Below are 17,215 nucleotides of genomic sequence, written 5' to 3' on the forward strand. Positions count from 1 at the left end.
CCCAACTTGACTCATCCGGCGAATTGTTCGCTCCTGGCGCCGGCGCTTCCTCTCTTCATCCGCGGATCAAAGGCCCGTCGAGTGGTTTTGGGTATGTATATTTTGACTGAACTCCGGCAGGGAGCAAAGGCCACGTTCATTGTGTTAGATGTGATATGTATAAATGTAAAACTTACTTGTTAGTGGAAGATTCAATTCGATTAAATTAAAATAATACTAGCTAAGCGCCCGACAGCTTCACATTTTCAGAGGAGCAGCGTCGAGGGACATGGGTAGAATATTGGGCAGCACGGGCTCCGGCTGGTCGATGATCAGCTTCAGATTCTTATCGGGCCACTCCAGCTCCAGCCTCTGCTTTGGCTCGCAGTTCTCGTCCAGTCCCGCGCTGCGGAAGTCCTCCATCAGACGCGGCACAAGTTCGTCGGGTATCAGAACCTGTATCCAATAGCCCAGCACTCCGTAAGGTTCGCTGACAGTGACCGCCGAACCGGTCACGCTTTCCGCCACCAGCGTTAGAGCCAAATGCTGGGCCTTGAAAGTGAAGTGACGCCCGTGCCGGATGCGATCCTTGATGGCCAGCAGCAGGTACTTGGCCACGCCGGGTGCCAGGGTGATCTCAATGCCGTCCAGCGAGATGCAGTTGGGTGCCTGTGGCTGAAAGTCCAGGGGACAGGACTTGTGCAGCGAGTTGCTGCTCATCGACATGGACTGTGGGAAACTCGGCTCCTCGCGTTTCATTTGCGTCTCCGTCAGCGGGCGGTTGTTCTCCTCGTTGGCGCACTTCTCGCTCAGCGCCTGGAAGTCCACCTCCTGCTTCAACTGCTTGGTGGGCTTTAGCTCGCGAAACGTGAACTCCGCATTGACGCCGGCCAGATCGGAGCCCTGCTTCTCCAGGTCGTCCTGCAGGTTGAGCAGGGTCTCTGGGAACAGCTCGAACACACTCATCGGACGGTCCATGTTGGTCACCAGCCAATCGCCGCCCGTCTGCACGTCCTGGCGCAGAAAATTAAGCACTCCGCGTCCATTCCAACGGGAGGCTTGCTCCAGTTCGTTTTCGAAGACGCCGACCAGCTGACAGAAGTCCACTGTGCCAGTGGGCGTCTCGATGCATCCCAACTGCGGGTCCTGGGCGACCAGAAGACTCTGCAACTTTGAGGTGGCACTGCCTCCCAGGCTCTTGCGCCACGGGATGTTGTCTCCGAAGCACAGCCCGTTGCCCGTCTGAAAGCAGTATCGTCCGATTGCCTGCAGCAGGTTTGCCGGCCAGGTTGGCGGTCGTTGGGGCTTCTCCGGATTCTCGATCTGCTGCTTCAGCTCTGCCTCCGTTTTGGCCAAGCGAAAAGTCAGTTCGAATCCCATGCCGGACCTTGTGGCGCCCTCCTCACGCAGATGGACGCGCTCGTCGCCGTGCAGGTCACTTAGCCCGAAGCTGATGTAGTGCCAGTGCGGCGGAATGTTCCTGTCCGCATCGCCGGGGAAGTTGTACATGCTGATGTAGTCCAGGGGATCCTGGCCACCCAGCCAGTATTTAAGCAGCGTCGTCACCTGCAGCGGGTTGGGCTGCTGTGGATACGCCTGGGCCAGGTGGTCTATGATGGCCTTAAGGCCCGGCGGAGGCTTCACCTCCGGTTTTTTGTCCAAGTTCGCATCGGCCATTTCATCCAGTAAGATTAGTATGACAGTATATATGCCGTTTTAAAATACCACCGGTAGAAAGTAAAATATACCGCATCTCAAATATACCAGGGATGTAAAGTACAGAATGTAGTGTTTTGACATTTGCTTTTCTTTATTTTTAAGTTTTTCAAATTTCACTAAAAGGCGTTAAAGTTTTTCCAGAAAACACATTTATTTTATTTAAATTAACCCACGCAACGGAAAATCGCTTATTTGACATGTCAAATGTCAAATGTAAATTATGGTTCAGGCATATTAGGGAGATCTCTTGGAATATACCGCCTTGGTATATTTTTACCTGCGGTTTATTTCTGCGAACCAGCTACGGTCACCTAAGGTTGACCAACTAATAGAAAATTTGCAAATTTTGAAAAACGCACAAAATGGAGCCTTATGATGTCGTCGTCAACCAGCCCGTCGTCATAGATAACGTAAGTGGAAGTGGGAGCTTCGAAATCCTGGAGGTTTTGGACAAATCGCGAGTTCATAGCTCTTTAGCCAGCAAACAGTGACATCACCTACGCCCCGTCCCTTTGTCGCGAGCTTTCAAGCCGTCTTCATATGGCCAACATGACTAATCCCCGAAACAAGAACTCGGCATTAGCCAAAGATGGCTTATTTTGGAAGTAAAAGGAGGTCCAACTGGCAATTTTGATAGGATCGTTCCCGTAGTAGCATTCTACCTGCCCAGCACACGTACACACGGATACCTGCGGGCGATGGCCGACTCCCTGCTGTTGCGGCCCTCCATCTGAAAGCCTCTGTCGAAGTCCATCTTACGCCCGTACTCTATCGGATAGACCACCGGAATGGACTCCACATGCGAGGCAGCGGGTCGCTTTAGGCGCTCCAGTTCGGGATCTATCTTAATGCCACACTTGCCCCTGTATGTGCTGAACATCTTGGGACGGAGCAGCTTGTTGTAGGGGTCGCGGAACTGGTCCCGGTACTTTTGGCACTCCAGATAGAACGAGTCCACCTTGTACATCCCGCCATAGCTGATGTTGGTCAGTCCAACGGGAGGTGCAAACTTTAGAAGCGACTCCCGCTCGTATTGCGAGTTCTTGGACACCATCATCATATCCACCTCCGGCACATTATAGGACTCCATGTTTGCAATTTAGATATCAATGTTTTTCGCCCGTAATTTTAAATCTACAAAAAGTTGTTTCACAGCAAACTAAATGTTTTCCGATCACTTGTTACAGGGCTCCGGTGTGATCAAGGCCGGCTTTGCTGGTGAGCACATTCCAAAATGCAGGTTTCCCAATTAGTAAGTGCCCCAAACCCTTATGTCCCGTAGTACCCTTCAACTTATGCCTTATCCTGCAGCATTGGTCGGCCCAAGCATGTCCGGGTGATGGCTGGTGCCCTGGAGGGCGACATATTTGTTGGACCCAAAGCGGAGGAGCACCGTGGTCTGCTCAGCATCCGGTATCCCATGGAGCACGGCATCGTCACCGACTGGAATGACATGGAGCGGATATGGAGCTACATTTACAGCAAAGTAAAGTTGCCATCAATCCCCCATATTCCTTAATCACCTCTGTATATTTTATCAACCAGGAACAACTAGCCACCTTCACGGAGGATCATCCCGTGCTGCTAACCGAAGCCCCGCTTAATCCGCGTCGCAATCGCGAAAAGGCAGCCGAGTTCTTCTTCGAAGGCATCAATGCACCTGCGCTCTTTGTCTCCATGCAGGCGGTGCTCAGTCTGTAAGCATGGCAATCCAGGAAGTATACATATCGTATTAACTTTGTCATTAATTTGTAGTTATGCTACCGGACGCGTGACTGGCGTGGTGCTCGACTCCGGCGACGGTGTGACGCATGCGGTTCCCATCTACGAGGGATTCGCCATGCCTCACAGTATTATGCGCGTGGACATCGCCGGGCGCGATGTGACGCGCTACCTGAAGACACTCATCCGCCGGGAGGGCTTTAACTTCCGGTCGACCGCCGAATTTGAGATTGTGCGCTCCATCAAGGAGAAAGTCTGCTATCTGGCCACCAACCCACAGAAGGAGGAAACCGTGGAGACCGAGAAGTTTGCCTACAAGCTGCCCGACGGCAAGACCTTTGAGATTGGACCTGCCCGCTTCAGGGCGCCGGAGGTACTCTTTCGGCCCGATCTCCTGGGCGAGGAGTGCGAGGGCATACACGACGTTCTGATGTACTCAATCGAAAAGTCGGATATGGATCTCAGGAAAATGCTCTACCAGAACATCGTGCTCTCCGGTGGTTCCACGCTTTTCAAGGGATTCGGCGACCGCCTGCTGTCCGAACTGAAGAAGCACTCGGCCAAGGATCTCAAGATCAGGGTAAGTACTTATAAACAAACATAGTTTTTTGAGGGAGTCCTAAGACGCGAGTACATGTTACAGATCGCCGCGCCTCAGGAACGACTCTACTCCACATGGATGGGCGGATCCATTTTAGCCTCGCTCGATACTTTCAAGAAGATGTGGATCTCGAAGCGGGAATACGAGGAGGAGGGTCAGAAAGCCGTGCACAGAAAGACTTTTTAGTGTGTTTACTAGCTTAAACGCCATTTGTAAAAGGCTAATTAAAATGTATATCAAATCCTTGTGTCAGCTAACATCAAGTTCCCAGAAATTTAAAACGTGTGTATGTTTTACGCATAAAGGGCGCAAAGTATTTAAAATGCTATTTATTGAAACTGCTTTCCCAGCCTAGAAAATAAAGTACTAAAATTTATAATACACTTGGGGATGATTATTCCCAGGTCCCACTCATAAAAAATAAATTAAAAGTTGCAACCAACCAGGAAAATGACGATAAAAACGGTACTCTTTCACAGTTTCCAAAGCATATAAGCATTTATGTTCGTTCTATAAAGTATATACAAATACGTCATCTCAGATAGCTTGTGACGCCAATTTTGGATGTATGTGACCCCATTGGAATGCTGCCGCCCAAAAACATGCCCTTGTTCGGAGTCAGGGGAAACACTATTGGCTGGCGGTCCACTGTTCCAGCAATCGCCTGTGTCATCTGGGCCAGGGTCTGGTCCAACTTAATACCGCACTTTCCCTTGTGCAAGTGGAAGAATGGGGGACAATGCACCTTGCCGTAGGGGTCACGATAATGATCCCTGTACTTCTGGCACTCCAAATAGAAGGTGTCAATCCTGTAAATCTCTCCGCGACTTATAGTGGCCAGATCGACGGCTTCGGGAACGAACTTCCGAATCATTTGCCGATCTTTCTGGGACTTCTTCGAAACGTCCCAGTATTGGGCCTCTGGTATGGGAAATTCCATGATTGTGTTTGGAGTAATTCTTTAAACAAAGTATATTTTAATTTATTTCTAATGATTGTAGAACTTTTAACGGAATCTTCTCCAAAATTGTAATATTCTGTGGAGAAACCAAAAGCAGCTGACTTCAAGCCTACTACACTTTACTCTATTTTTAGAACTGGTTTTCTAAATTTAATTAAATCTGGGAGTGAACATTTTGAAAATCAGTTTTTTAAGGAATGTGTATGATTTTTTTTTTAAACCTAAATATATTATTTTTAATTTGTATGCATTAATGGCATTAAAATCATAAACTAAAAATAAAATCGGTCGTTTAAAAAATCGTCCGAATATTTCAAAATATTGAATCATTACAATGTCATTGTAAAAATATTTCAACGCCCAAGTAGTGTTGATTCATATATCCGCAAGGATAAATGGGTGATTCCTAAATTTAATCAATACATTTTTCATTTAGCGAACTACTATCATTAGTCCGTTTGAAAACACTCTTTCCGGCTTGCCCCACTCTCTTTCTGGTCAAGTGTACCGAAAGCCCGACTCACTCGCGGGTTGTACTCTCTGGGCTGGATTTCCGAATTCAGTGCGCCGTCAGTTGTTTAATCGTTTGGTTGTGTAGCAAACCGTCTCCACGACAACGCCGCTCCAAGTATCAACAATTGTGTTGCCAATTTGAGGAGACAATGAAAACCGAAACAACTTGAATTGAACGTTTTTGAGTTCTTTTGTTTGGCTTGAAAAGTGAGACAAAGTCCAGCGGTGTGTGACCGAAACCAAAGCTCAAATTGAAAATAAAACCCCAAAGATTCATTCATAATGGCGTCAGGTTTGGACCGGGTTAACGAAAATGAGGTGAGTACAAAAAGTTATGTCCATCTTCAGGTATGGTATACCCCATATTCCGAGCACACACAGAACGACCTTGATCTTAACCATATATCCCTGTTCATGAATTATTTATTTATTCGTGCGAATGAGGCACACCTCCTCCGTACCCATATCCCCATTTCAATCCCATCCGTAATTGCCAGTCCATGTAATTGTCGTTGTTGTTGTCTTTGCTCCGACTGTTCGTGCAATTTAAAAATGATATGTGCCCGACTCGCTTGCCTTATGCACCTTAAAACTCCGATGAGCTGTGCGAAAAAGCATTTTAATTCCCACCAGTTGTTTGTTCCCATATTGATTTTCTAATTGTGATGACAATTATATGACACACTTATACCATGTGATAGTAATTATCCTTGTAGCTATTTGTAGTTTAGTAAACACATTTGTTTTTTGCAGAAACCTATTAAAAATGCTTGGCAGGTACGAAATGATTCCTAAAAAAATTACCTTCTATTAAATCCAATTTTAATAATTTTCTATCTTTAAAATATACTTTAATTTTTCTCTGTGCATATTTTTTTAACCCTTGCCCCCAATGTAAACCTTTTTGTATGCCTATTTTTTCATTAGCTCAAGTTGTGATGTTCTGCTTTCTTATCAGCACAAGATCTAACATAAATGACAAAAAGATAAAAGTCACTTTGAATTCAAACTGCAATAGTCGTTCACTTTCCATTGGACTATTGCTCCGGCATCATGGCATCTTTCTTCGAAAACGTATCCTTCGGACATACACTATTATTCTATTGAATATAAATTCTCATTTTTTCACCACCTATTTCAGTTGAAAGCCATGGATGCCAACCGGTATGCTACGAAAAAGACGATTGCACAGGGCATGTTGGATATTGCTCTTCTAACAGCTAATGCCTCCCAGCTAAAGTACATCCTCCAAGTGGGCGAGCAGCACCAGTTCTACAAGCTAATGCTGATCCTGATCAGTCTATCTATAGTGATGCAGGTGAGCTATAACTTAAGCCACTCAACTTATCCTGATTCTCTACGTGTCCTGCACAGAGAAAAACATTATAAACGATTTTTCAATAATTCGATATCTTTTGAATGGATTTTAGAAAGATCCTTAAAAACATAAACATTATAAAAAGATTCAGTTTCGAAAAGCTTTATTGTACCTTGAAATTTAAGTAGATCCGTAAAAGTTAAATTAAAAACCAGATGACAATATTGAACTGATATTGTTATGTTTTTCTCTGTGTAGGTTCTGTCGGGCGTGCTGAGCCTGTCTCTGAGTTTGCTGAGGGACTGCCGGTTACACCAGCCAGAGTTTCACCAGTCGGCCAATATAATTAACCATATCCGCACGGGTTTCGCCTTTTTCACGACGATGATAAATCTGTTTATCTCGGCCTTTGATAACCGACTGCCCTCGCCACAAGGCGACTCTCTGAACAATGTGAACTAGAAAGAGGGATGGGAAGAGAAAAGAATAAAGTCTTCAGAAGGTCCTTACTATCCGGTTCTAACGTTTTCCCTATCCATTTCGACAGCTTTTGGTGGGCATTCTGTTTGTGGTCATCGGAAGTCTCAACATAAACAGGGAGCAGGATCAGACGGCGGCGGTGATCCTGAACGATGTCATTTTGGTGGTCGTGTTTATAATATCCGTGGTGAACGTTATCATATCCGGTTTCGGCCTAGAGTACTCGTATTCGTATCAGCATGAAAAGACACCCTAGAAACTAGAAATCCAACGATTTACACCAAATAATATATTTTAAGGCTAATGTACACCTAGATTGTTAAGCGGAATAAATAAATGTATTGATGTTAAAGCATTGCATTTTCTTTTACCTTCGCAAACAGGTGGCTGCTGGAGTTTTGCTGATCATTCAGTCCCTGATCAACATGCATAATCCCAAGGACAGAAGTCTGGGCTTCACCATCAACCACTTTATAGATGCCTTTATATTCTTGTCCGTGTTCTGTGACATTATGAAGATGAATTTTGGGATAGATCCGGTGGTTCCCCACAGCGATGATGTGAAGCTTCTGAAGCCCTAAACTTCAGGGATCTCTAGATCTAAGCAATATTTTCGGCATCTATGATCGGCGTAGCCTCAGAGTTTTATTTAAAGAGACTTGAACCATTGTACATATCAATTTTTATCAAGAAAATCAAATTTATGTAGACAATGTAAGCTGCGTTTTATTATCACACCACAGATTAACCAGATCAGAGCTAGCTGTAAAGAGTTTTGTTTAATTATTTGTGGACTATAATTTGGAAGGCCATAAATTTAACGTATCCCCATTGGGTTTTATTTGATTAGTTAGTGAAGATGCCGCGCCCAGAAGCGGGCGACAGGTGAGTTGTAATTTGAATTCTTTCGTTTTGAGCTCGCGAATTTACAATTTGAATTCGATAAGTTCGCGCCAGTCTGACCGCCGCGCCAAAAATTCAGAGTAAAAGCCACGTTACATTTGGGGTATTCCCTAAGCGATTGGATTGCTGAATTGTTACTTACAGAAATTTTAGAATTTTGGTTGCTGAATCGCTGAAAACCAACCAATCAACCAATGTCTTAAATACCATTGCAATGTAAAATTTTAGTAACACCAGTAACCATTTTTTATTTTAAAATCCAATTCAAAAGTATATTTCGTAGTTCTTCTTAACTAGTTAATAGCGTTAGAAATTAACTTATTAGCGGTTAGCGGTTTGAAAATTCAATAGGTACCATTTAGGGTCGCTAACTGTAAATTTTCGATTGAACTTTCAACAATTTATTAAGTTTGGGAATACGCATCTTATGACCTATTGCAAAACTTTGGTTAAAAAACGTTGTATTCCAATAACTGCATTACTCTATAACTTTACCCTAGCGTAAACAGACTTTAAACGTAACTCGTATTACTTTTTAGATTTATTTTATTGCTTCCTATAGGCTAGTTCTCAAATTAAGTATTAGTCCCACTTGGGAAAACCTCTTGCCAAGAAGAAACTTGAAAAAAACTTAATTAAAAATATCGATAGAATTGTTGAAACCGATTTATTCAGAGTGACCTTTTAGGGTATTTTAGTATATTTTCAAATAAAATGGTATATTTTCCGCCGGACGGCATTTTGATTTATAGTTCCGCGGTCACACCCAGGCCTGTCGAATTCCAAAAATAAATAATACGTATACGTACGCGCGTGAATCATTCGCCTTCGCCACACATCCGACATCCCAGCGCCGCGCGACAATCGAGTGTAGACACATAACATAACTGCCGTAGTTGGTCGAAGTCCGTAGCATCCGCTCCAGTGCACCCCTATTCGATTCCGAATCCGAGTCAGATTCCCTTACTTATTCCGGTGGCTAATTAAGGTTTTGCGAAATGTTCAGCTTCCTGAAGCGCGAGAAGAACACCCAGGAGGTGGTGGAGAATGTGATCGGTGAGCTGAAGAAGATCTACCGGAGCAAGCTGCTGCCGCTGGAGGAACACTACCAGTTCCACGACTTTCACTCACCAAAGCTCGAGGATCCGGACTTTGATGCCAAGCCGATGATCCTGCTGGTGGGCCAGTACTCCACGGGCAAGACGACCTTCATCCGCTACCTGCTGGAGCGCGACTTCCCGGGCATTCGGATCGGGCCGGAGCCGACGACGGACCGCTTCATCGCCGTGATGTACGACGACAAGGAGGGAGTGATCCCGGGCAACGCCCTTGTCGTGGACCCCAAGAAGCAGTTCCGTCCGCTGTCCAAGTACGGCAACGCCTTCCTAAATCGCTTCCAGTGCAGCAGCGTGGCCTCACCGGTGCTGAACGCCATCTCCATCGTGGACACGCCCGGAATCCTTTCCGGCGAGAAGCAGCGCATCGACAGGGGCTACGACTTCACCGGAGTGCTGGAGTGGTTCGCGGAGCGAGTGGACCGCATCATCCTGCTGTTCGACGCCCACAAACTGGACATCTCCGACGAGTTCAGGCGCTCGATCGAGGCGCTCAAGGGGCACGACGACAAGATCCGGATCATCCTGAACAAGGCGGATATGATTGACCACCAGCAGCTGATGCGGGTGTACGGAGCCCTTATGTGGTCGCTGGGCAAGGTGCTGCAGACGCCGGAGGTGGCGCGTGTGTACATCGGCTCCTTCTGGGACCAGCCCCTGCGCTTCGACGCCAACCGACGGCTGTTCGAGGACGAGGAGCAGGACCTCTTCAGGGATCTGCAGTCCCTGCCGCGCAACGCCGCCCTGCGCAAGCTGAACGATCTGATCAAGCGGGCGCGACTGGCCAAGGTGCACGCCTTCATCATTGCCGAGTTGCGCAAGGACATGCCGTCCGTGTTCGGCAAGGACAGCAAAAAGAAGGACCTGATCAAGAACCTCGGACAGGTGTACGATCGCATCCAGCGCGAGCACTCCATTTCGCCCGGCGACTTCCCCGACATCAAGAAGATGCAGGATGTGCTGCAGCACCAGGACTTCACCAAGTTCCACTCGCTCAAGCCCCATCTGCTGGATATTGTGGACAACATGCTGGCCAAGGACATTGCGCGGTTAATGGAGATGATCCCCCAGGAGGAGATGACGATGGTCGTGGATCCAGTGGTCAAGGGTAAGTCCCTCCCCCCAGCAGCACCGCTTTGTCGCATTCGTCACTTGCTGCACTTGCTGTCCACCCAAAAACGGGGGAACCACTCTTCCAGTGGAGACATTGAGAAATTTCTTGCTTTTCCGCGAGCGTTTCGCTGGCGTTTTCGCTTTCCCATCGCACTGAAATATTGCGCATGCGCAGCGAGAAAAATTCCCCAGTTAACCCAGATATTTGCCAAGCCAAAATGCGAAGAAAACGAGTTTTGCCAAGCGGAGTGGAGTGAGCGGCTTGGATTCAGATATTATGGCTAGAGCTCGAGCTAGACCGCAGCCAAATGTATTTAATGGATACAATTACCACTGGCAACGATCCCAAAAGCCCAGATTTTCCCCGGCTCAAGCTACTTCCACAGCTTCCTATTTTCGCTGGCAAATTATGCAATGCCTGGCAACGACTATATATAACCCTATACTATATACGAAACATATTTGAGCTTTATAAACAAAGTGATAAGCCCCGAAAACTGATAAGGCGAAAAAAGTCGGTGTCAGTTTAGCGCTTAGACAACACACACGCACTTTTTGTGCAAAACTAAACATCGAGGTGGAAGCAAAAATCGCCGAGAACCACGTATTTTCTATATCTTTTGCAAATACCGGGTGGCGAGGTGATAAGCAACTACTTTGTACTTGAAAGTGGGCGCCAGCCGTCGCAGGGCGTGGCCTTAAAGAGTAATGCTATTTGTATGTCAATAATTATCAAATTGCTTTCGTCATGGCAAGAAAGAGTGAACCAAGTTGACTGTTTTCTCCTTGGCCAGATAAGATTCGTGGTTATGATGTAATCATTGGAAAATATCGATAGCTGGAGCACAGGGTTTGTTCTAATTGGGCCGTGAGTCATCACAAACGGGGAGAAAAAAGAAAATAAAACTAGGCGTACAGTTGGGCATGATAAATATTTCACACTCGAGTACCCAGTGGCTGAATCGGATCTGGCTCTCCGGAGCAGACGCATCCAGGCAAGCATGACGAGTACCACGCACTCGATTCCGAGCCAAAACGCCCAGCAAAACCATTGAGTTTGAGGGGGAGAATCAGATGGATACGTGGGGGGTTTTGACGTAGTTAATCAGAGACTAGAGGCGCCAGTCGCATTGTACATAGTTCGGTACCACAATCTAGCTGAGCTACACTTTAATTGAGAGCCGATGCAAGCTGACGGGGCGACCGGTTTACTGTGACCTCTGAACTTCGTGCGTGGCCCAGAGTTCAAGGCCTAATTACACTTTCCCGCACACCTGTTCGCATTCCCCCATGCATTCGTTAGTGGGCCAGGTAAAAGTGGCTTGTTTGTCAACCCTTATCGGGTTGCCAGGCAATGTGGTCGGCTGCAGCCAACTATTAGATAAAAATCAATGTAAGGCCGAGTCAGCATGCCATCGTCAAACGTCTTATCAGTCTGGAAAACCCAGTCCACGTCTCCTTGGACCAAGACTGAAATGAACTCGCAGCCGGTCTTCTATGATTAGCAGTGCTCTAATTTCCACCAGCAAATATGTATGCTCATTTCGTTTATCAAAGTAAACAGTATAATTAAGTAATAAGTTCGCCACAATGTGGCTTCTGGCCAGTCCATGATGGTGGAATTTTTAAGCATTTTAGCATATAGTAAACTGGGAATTATCAAAAAAGCTGTGCAAGACCCAAAATAACGAGTAGCTTCAAAGGTTATCATCGTGACAATTACCGCCAAATGTGTAATTATCATCAGCTTTGGGGATCATTTATTGTTATACAACCTACTTATAAAAACCCAGTTACTAATATTATTGCTCATTTATATAATCATGTGTTTTGCATGCAAAAACCTTTTTATCGTTCGAATAAAAGGGGCTCCGTCACCAGATCCAAATGGACTTTCTGCTTATTTCTACTCGCTATCAGCAAGTAAATGATTTCATACCAATGTTCCATTCTCTCTAAAACTAAAATCGAAAAGCGTGTGATTGGATTAATTCTGTACACAAACGGCCAGACAAGGAACGATAGAATAATTATCTCTTAATAGGGAAAGCAATTTAAAGTGGGAAAAGTAAATAATAAAACTTTGCATTCCAATATTTTCTGCCTTATAAGAGAGGAACAATACTCTCGGGTCCACTGAGAAGATTGTCCGGTGTATTTGTCATGGGGCAAGCTGATTAAACAAAGTCCAGAGGCCCACAGAAACCCCAGAACAATCCCCACGCCCAGTCCAGACGATCCCAGCATAACCCATCCCACCTCAGGCGAGATATACATATCTCGAAAGCCCCGAACCGGTTGCCGTTGGATACTTTTGATGGCGTTGGCAACCTGAGGCCGCGTATCAATTTGTGCTCCTCCGATTCTGACTTGGAACGTGTGGCACTAAGTGGCTCATCCTCCGCCTAATCCGCCGATGAATTCCCCGTGGGGAATACGAAATTCAGATGAACACTAGCGCTAAGTGCAGGAAGAAAGCATTTTACTATGATATATAGTTCGGGAGCCATCCCATCCACACAATGCCATTGTCCATGGCTAGTCGCTGATCTTTTCAGTTTGCCTTTTGGTTTGTGGACCACTTGAGTGGCTTTTTAATTTAACTATTAGCGCATTTCGCATGACCTTGTGCGAAAGCATTCCACATATAAGCAAATACTTTTGTCGGGGGGAAAATCTAAGCATAATATTGCCGATTGACGAAACCGATCGGCTGATGTCATGGGGATCATTATTTCGCGGAATGTGTCATCCGTGATTGCTGTCCACATATCTTAAACTGTGAATTCGATAGCCCCTAAAACTGACGCGACAAGTGAATGAACTCCCCGTTTATAATTACACCAGAGCAAAGGGGCGGAAGAATTCGGTGGACGCACCCCTGAAAGAGGCGGATTGCGTTGATAAAGCGAATCGTGATCGAACAGCTCGAAATCAAAGTCAAGAACTCGGTCCTCTAAATTGGTGCATGGGTCTCTCGACACTCTCTGTGTGTGTATCTGTATCTCTGATTTTATTTTCGTTGTGTTCGCTGCACAGTTTGCTTTTATTTCATAGCATTTCCGTTGTATTGTCTTGGATAATTGACTCGTGTTTTCCGATTAAGCAGTCCAGCACCACCATATCTGGATGTCTTAATATATAGTTTCGGTTGGTTCGCTAATGGAAACTCTGAAGTTAGCTTCATGTTATCAGAGCATTTTGTCAGGTTGCCGGGTTGTCAGGTTGTCAGCTTCTACCTTGAGTCACCTCCTTCACATCCGTCACCGTTCCAGCACATTTGAATCTGTGCTGGCATCACATGTTTAGCAATATGTCGCTAAATAGTTGTACACATATCTAACACGATCTTGCAGAAATCAGTTCTTCTGTTCGCCGTTCTTTTGGTTCTTCGTACTTTTCGTTTTCGCCATTGGCCCACTAATTTATCTTGGTTTGATCTCCACGTCCGAGTCGCACTCCAGCACTGTCCAGCTGCTTCTCTTCTGTGATCGTTCTTTCTCTCTTTCTTGCATACCCCAAAAGAGGACTCTGACGAGGACTTCGATGTGGCCGAGGAGCCGGCCCTTCTGACCCCCAGTTCGCAGCGCCAGCAGTTTGCGGAGCGCTTCGATCGCTGGCTGCAGAATCTGCGCCAGCAGCAGCTCCGCCTGTTCAGCAGTTGCACCAGTCGGGTGGGCAATGTCGAGAACGACAAAGAAGCCGCGGATCCTGGTGCGGATCCAGAGCCTCAGCCTGAGCCTGAGCTTGAGGCAGGGCTGGAGGTGGATTCAGAGACTGAGCTAGAGCACAAGCCTGATCCTGATCCCGAAGCTGAGGCAGAACCAGAGGCAGGGACAGGGACAGACATGGAAGTAAGCACCCTCAGTAGTTGTTTTATAAATCATTGGCCTTCGCGAAATTCACCAAGAATGAAACATGGAGATCGCATCTCACAAGTTTCGTGTGAATTAATATTATAAAAATAAAAAATTTCCAGAGAAAATGACGTTATGGAAAACCACAGACTGGAAATATGTATATATGATTTTCCTAATCATTAATATATTATCTAGAATGCATAATATACGTATAAAGACCGCTAATATATAAACCGTAATGCTCATGCTAACTTTTTCCATTAAGCTTAATTGCTGTTTCGGATAAATTCAAATTCTCAATATCATGTTAGGTTTTATATGACGAAATTCTCTTAACTAGAGGCAATGCTCTAGTTAAAGTTTATCGGTGACAATAAAAACTGTTTTTCCGACGCATAGCAACCTAGAAATCGGCTCTTAATATAAGAAAGGTTTTCGCTAATACTAAAATTTAAAAATACTTGATTAAGTTTAAAGAATGCTAGGACATAATTATTTCTGAAATACTTTTTATGGCTATAAAATGGTTTGGCTTTGAGCTCCCAGTCATGCCAGCCGGAGGGCCCTTTTCAATTGCCCGATGCGACAGCAAGAGGCCGCAAACGAATTGAGAAACTTCAAAAAAGTGAATTGAATTCGCACTCGGCAACCTGCATCGCCCATCTCAATTGCCCCCCAGAATGCACCGCAATTGCCTGTTAAAGTAGCCGGCAAAGTACATGCTTAAGTCGGTCAGCCGGCCTAGTCACGATACGACGATACGGCGGCGACGTCAATTGGAGCCAAAACGATCTGAAGGTTTTAATTGCCTCAAATTGAATGTTTGTGCACGGCGACGCACCGATCAACTTAGATTACATGCTTAATTAATGCAAATTTATGGCGCACACAGAGTATCGACCACCGAGCTGACCTTTCTCCGCTTGTTCCTCCACAGGTGGTGCCTTCGAGGGAGTCATCGACGACCACGTCTCACCCTTCGGCTACATGAAGGGCGAGGGCATCGACGCCGGCTACGGAGAGCACGAGTGGATCTGCAACAAGGACAAGCCGCGCACGGATGGCATCTTCAACAATCTGGGTCCCGTCGATGGCAAAATATCCGGCGCAAGTAAGTGTTCAAATAACTTGACCCAGAAAAGGAGATAAAACTAATCCCATCGTCCACTTTCAGCTGCCAAGCAGGAGCTCATCAAATCGAAACTGCCCAACTCGGTGCTCAGCAAGATCTGGAAGCTGTCGGACGTCGATGGCGATGGCTTCCTGGACGCTGACGAGTTCGCGCTGGCCTTGCACTTAATCAACGTCAAGCTGGAAGGCTGCGAGCTGCCCACCGTGCTGCCGGAGCACTTAGTACCGCCTTCGAAGCGCTATGAATAGTGCCCTGTAATATACGCACCCGATCACACCACCTCACACCCCAAAAACACGCATAGAGACCAACTCCTAGGATGCACTATGTTCGATTTGTTTAATTTTCAACCACAGTGCAGGCGACTGCCTTTTTTTATATGTACTATACTCGTTGTGAACGCGCTAAACTGGGTATTAAAACACACAAGCGGCAATGGCAAGCATTGCACCATATATGAGATATCAAGATATCAATCATAAATTCGTAGAATTTACACAAACATAGCATATTTTTGGATAATCTAATCGATTGTAGGGCGAGATGTAATGTAGAGACGATGAACCAGCCTAGTGGAATAAGACAAGAGAGTGTGTGTTGAGCGCCCAAATGTCGTTGTTGACTTAAGGAAAGTGTGAAGAAACAATTGTTCAATGCCAATGAAAAAGCATGAAGTTAAACTGTATACAATATCTAGGTTAATGTCGATGTGCAGCTTGAGGGCCATTCATTTGCAACCGTACCACTTTTATACGCAATAAATATATTTGTTGTTATATTGAAATTTAGAATTGAAGAACGTGGGCGAAGGCATGTGTTTCCTGTATTTATTTTGCAATATTATTTAATTGTTTCAAATGCTCCCCACAAGAATGGAAATAAAAACGTTGTGCAATTCATATTTTGTTAATGCAAATTATAGCCTGTGCTTCGACTATTTTGTAATTAGTAAATTCTTGAATATTATTAAATGTGAAATTAACTGATTTTTAAATTGTATAAAAAATAAAATAAAACTTTTTTGGATATGGCTGTTGTTTTGGGTTCCATTAGCGAGTTTAGTTTGGTGGTTCGAAGTGTTGAAATTGTATGGTTCTACTCTCAACCGACGAAATAAATATTTTTAAACCAGTGCGTTAAGAATCAAAGATCATAACTCATAACCATAACTGTGGCCTTTGATTAAATGTTTATTTTAATCTAGACGGCGTAGATTTTGCCAAAACAAATTTAAATGCATTTTTCACCAATAGAGGGAACGACCTAAAATGGTTCCTGTTAAATTAGTTGTCAAATCTGTCGGAACCAAAAACGTGTACTATTTTGTTTTGAACGTCTGAAATTAATAATAGATAACTACAAATTCTTTAAAATAATTATTTTGTACTGGGGGTTCTAAAATCTTACAGAGCATCCTTGGTTTTTTGAGCAGCCGATAAAAATCTGACAAAAATTTAACAGTTAAGGGAATGCCCTAGTTGTTTGCATCCCTTTTTCCTTTTGTTTAAAACAGATCGATGAATAGACAAGAATATATATGGGAGAATTTTTTGATCAACATTTTTGATTTTTGACATAAATCTTAAAATTCAACTTTTTATTTATCGACTATATTTATGTAAACCAAATTCAATCAAAATTTATTAGGGTATTATTTCAAACCACGCCAATGATCATCCAGCAATTAAAAAACTTAGAATGTGTAGCTAAATTTGGCTGTTCTAATAGAGATGTTTAAATCATTTTTTTTTAACTTCAATTATTTGTAACTGGAATTTTTAATAGTATCCGTGAATTTT

The 17,215-nt window shown here is 44.8% G+C and overlaps 6 protein-coding genes across 14 annotated transcripts; 3 read left to right on the top strand and 3 right to left on the bottom strand.

Moving 5' to 3' along the window:
• Positions 1-80: 80 nt before the first annotated feature.
• On the bottom strand, positions 81-1,685 carry Su(fu) (suppressor of fused). Its single transcript, XM_065866297.2, has 2 exons — positions 177-1,685; positions 81-106 (listed from the first exon to the last, which is right to left on the bottom strand). Exon 1 carries the CDS (start codon positions 1,654-1,656, stop codon positions 238-240), a length of 1,419 nt encoding a protein of 472 aa, XP_065722369.2. The 5' UTR covers positions 1,657-1,685; the 3' UTR covers positions 81-106; positions 177-237.
• A 265-nt stretch (positions 1,686-1,950) lies between these two features.
• Arp1 (Actin-related protein 1) lies at positions 1,951-4,463 on the top strand. Its single transcript, XM_017071869.4, has 6 exons — positions 1,951-2,108; positions 2,886-2,950; positions 3,010-3,184; positions 3,244-3,395; positions 3,454-4,000; positions 4,064-4,463. Exons 1-6 carry the CDS (start codon positions 2,061-2,063, stop codon positions 4,205-4,207), a joined length of 1,131 nt encoding a protein of 376 aa, XP_016927358.2. The 5' UTR covers positions 1,951-2,060; the 3' UTR covers positions 4,208-4,463.
• Positions 1,982-2,887, bottom strand: LOC108008081 (uncharacterized). Its single transcript, XM_036816623.3, has one exon. It carries the CDS (start codon positions 2,786-2,788, stop codon positions 2,357-2,359), a length of 432 nt encoding a protein of 143 aa, XP_036672518.3. The 5' UTR covers positions 2,789-2,887; the 3' UTR covers positions 1,982-2,356.
• A 29-nt stretch (positions 4,464-4,492) lies between the features above and the next one.
• On the bottom strand, positions 4,493-5,082 carry LOC108008082 (uncharacterized). The gene has a single exon (XM_017071872.4). It carries the CDS (start codon positions 4,959-4,961, stop codon positions 4,554-4,556), a length of 408 nt encoding a protein of 135 aa, XP_016927361.2. The 5' UTR covers positions 4,962-5,082; the 3' UTR covers positions 4,493-4,553.
• Positions 5,083-5,531: 449 nt separating this feature from the next.
• Positions 5,532-8,006, top strand: NijC (Ninjurin C). 9 transcript variants are annotated; one of them, XM_036816707.3, is made up of 4 exons: positions 5,532-5,813; positions 6,249-6,272; positions 6,637-6,813; positions 7,677-8,006. In XM_036816707.3, exons 1-4 carry the CDS (start codon positions 5,778-5,780, stop codon positions 7,872-7,874), a joined length of 435 nt encoding a protein of 144 aa, XP_036672602.2. In that variant the 5' UTR covers positions 5,532-5,777; the 3' UTR covers positions 7,875-8,006. The 9 variants fall into 9 exon arrangements, with proteins under 9 accessions (XP_036672602.2, XP_036672601.1, XP_036672604.1 ...); XM_036816706.3 differs by lacking the exon at positions 7,677-8,006 and adding an exon at positions 7,072-7,645 and having other exon boundaries at positions 5,534-5,813; XM_036816709.3 differs by lacking the exon at positions 7,677-8,006 and adding an exon at positions 7,361-7,645 and having other exon boundaries at positions 5,535-5,813.
• A 960-nt stretch (positions 8,007-8,966) lies between these two features.
• Positions 8,967-16,442, top strand: Past1 (putative achaete scute target 1). Its single transcript, XM_036816705.3, has 3 exons — positions 8,967-10,419; positions 15,222-15,395; positions 15,459-16,442. The coding sequence occupies exons 1-3, from the start codon at positions 9,195-9,197 to the stop codon at positions 15,662-15,664; spliced, it is 1,605 nt and encodes a 534-aa protein (XP_036672600.1). The 5' UTR covers positions 8,967-9,194; the 3' UTR covers positions 15,665-16,442.
• The last annotated feature ends 773 nt before the right edge of the window (positions 16,443-17,215 follow it).

The sequence above is a fragment of the Drosophila suzukii genome, chromosome 3, assembly GCF_043229965.1.
Source record: "Drosophila suzukii chromosome 3, CBGP_Dsuzu_IsoJpt1.0, whole genome shotgun sequence".
Classification (NCBI taxonomy): Eukaryota; Metazoa; Arthropoda; class Insecta; order Diptera; family Drosophilidae; genus Drosophila; species Drosophila suzukii.

Coding starts and splice junctions, on each gene's coding strand:
- NijC (XM_036816706.3), top strand. CDS start 5,778: ATGGCGTCAGGTTTGGACCGGGTTAACGAAAATGAG. Junction 6,273..6,636: donor CTATTAAAAATGCTTGGCAG/GTACGAAATGAT, acceptor CACCTATTTCAG/TTGAAAGCCATGGATGCCAA. Junction 6,814..7,071: donor GTCTATCTATAGTGATGCAG/GTGAGCTATAAC, acceptor TTCTCTGTGTAG/GTTCTGTCGGGCGTGCTGAG.
- LOC108008082 (XM_017071872.4), bottom strand. CDS start 4,961: ATGGAATTTCCCATACCAGAGGCCCAATACTGGGACGTTTCGAAGAAG.
- Past1 (XM_036816705.3), top strand. CDS start 9,195: ATGTTCAGCTTCCTGAAGCGCGAGAAGAACACCCAGGAGGTGGTGGAG. Junction 10,420..15,221: donor CGTGGATCCAGTGGTCAAGG/GTAAGTCCCTCC, acceptor GTTCCTCCACAG/GTGGTGCCTTCGAGGGAGTC. Junction 15,396..15,458: donor TGGCAAAATATCCGGCGCAA/GTAAGTGTTCAA, acceptor GTCCACTTTCAG/CTGCCAAGCAGGAGCTCATC.
- Arp1 (XM_017071869.4), top strand. CDS start 2,061: ATGGAGCCTTATGATGTCGTCGTCAACCAGCCCGTCGTCATAGATAAC. Junction 2,109..2,885: donor AGCCCGTCGTCATAGATAAC/GTAAGTGGAAGT, acceptor CACTTGTTACAG/GGCTCCGGTGTGATCAAGGC. Junction 4,001..4,063: donor CCAAGGATCTCAAGATCAGG/GTAAGTACTTAT, acceptor TACATGTTACAG/ATCGCCGCGCCTCAGGAACG.
- LOC108008081 (XM_036816623.3), bottom strand. CDS start 2,788: ATGGAGTCCTATAATGTGCCGGAGGTGGATATGATGATGGTGTCCAAG.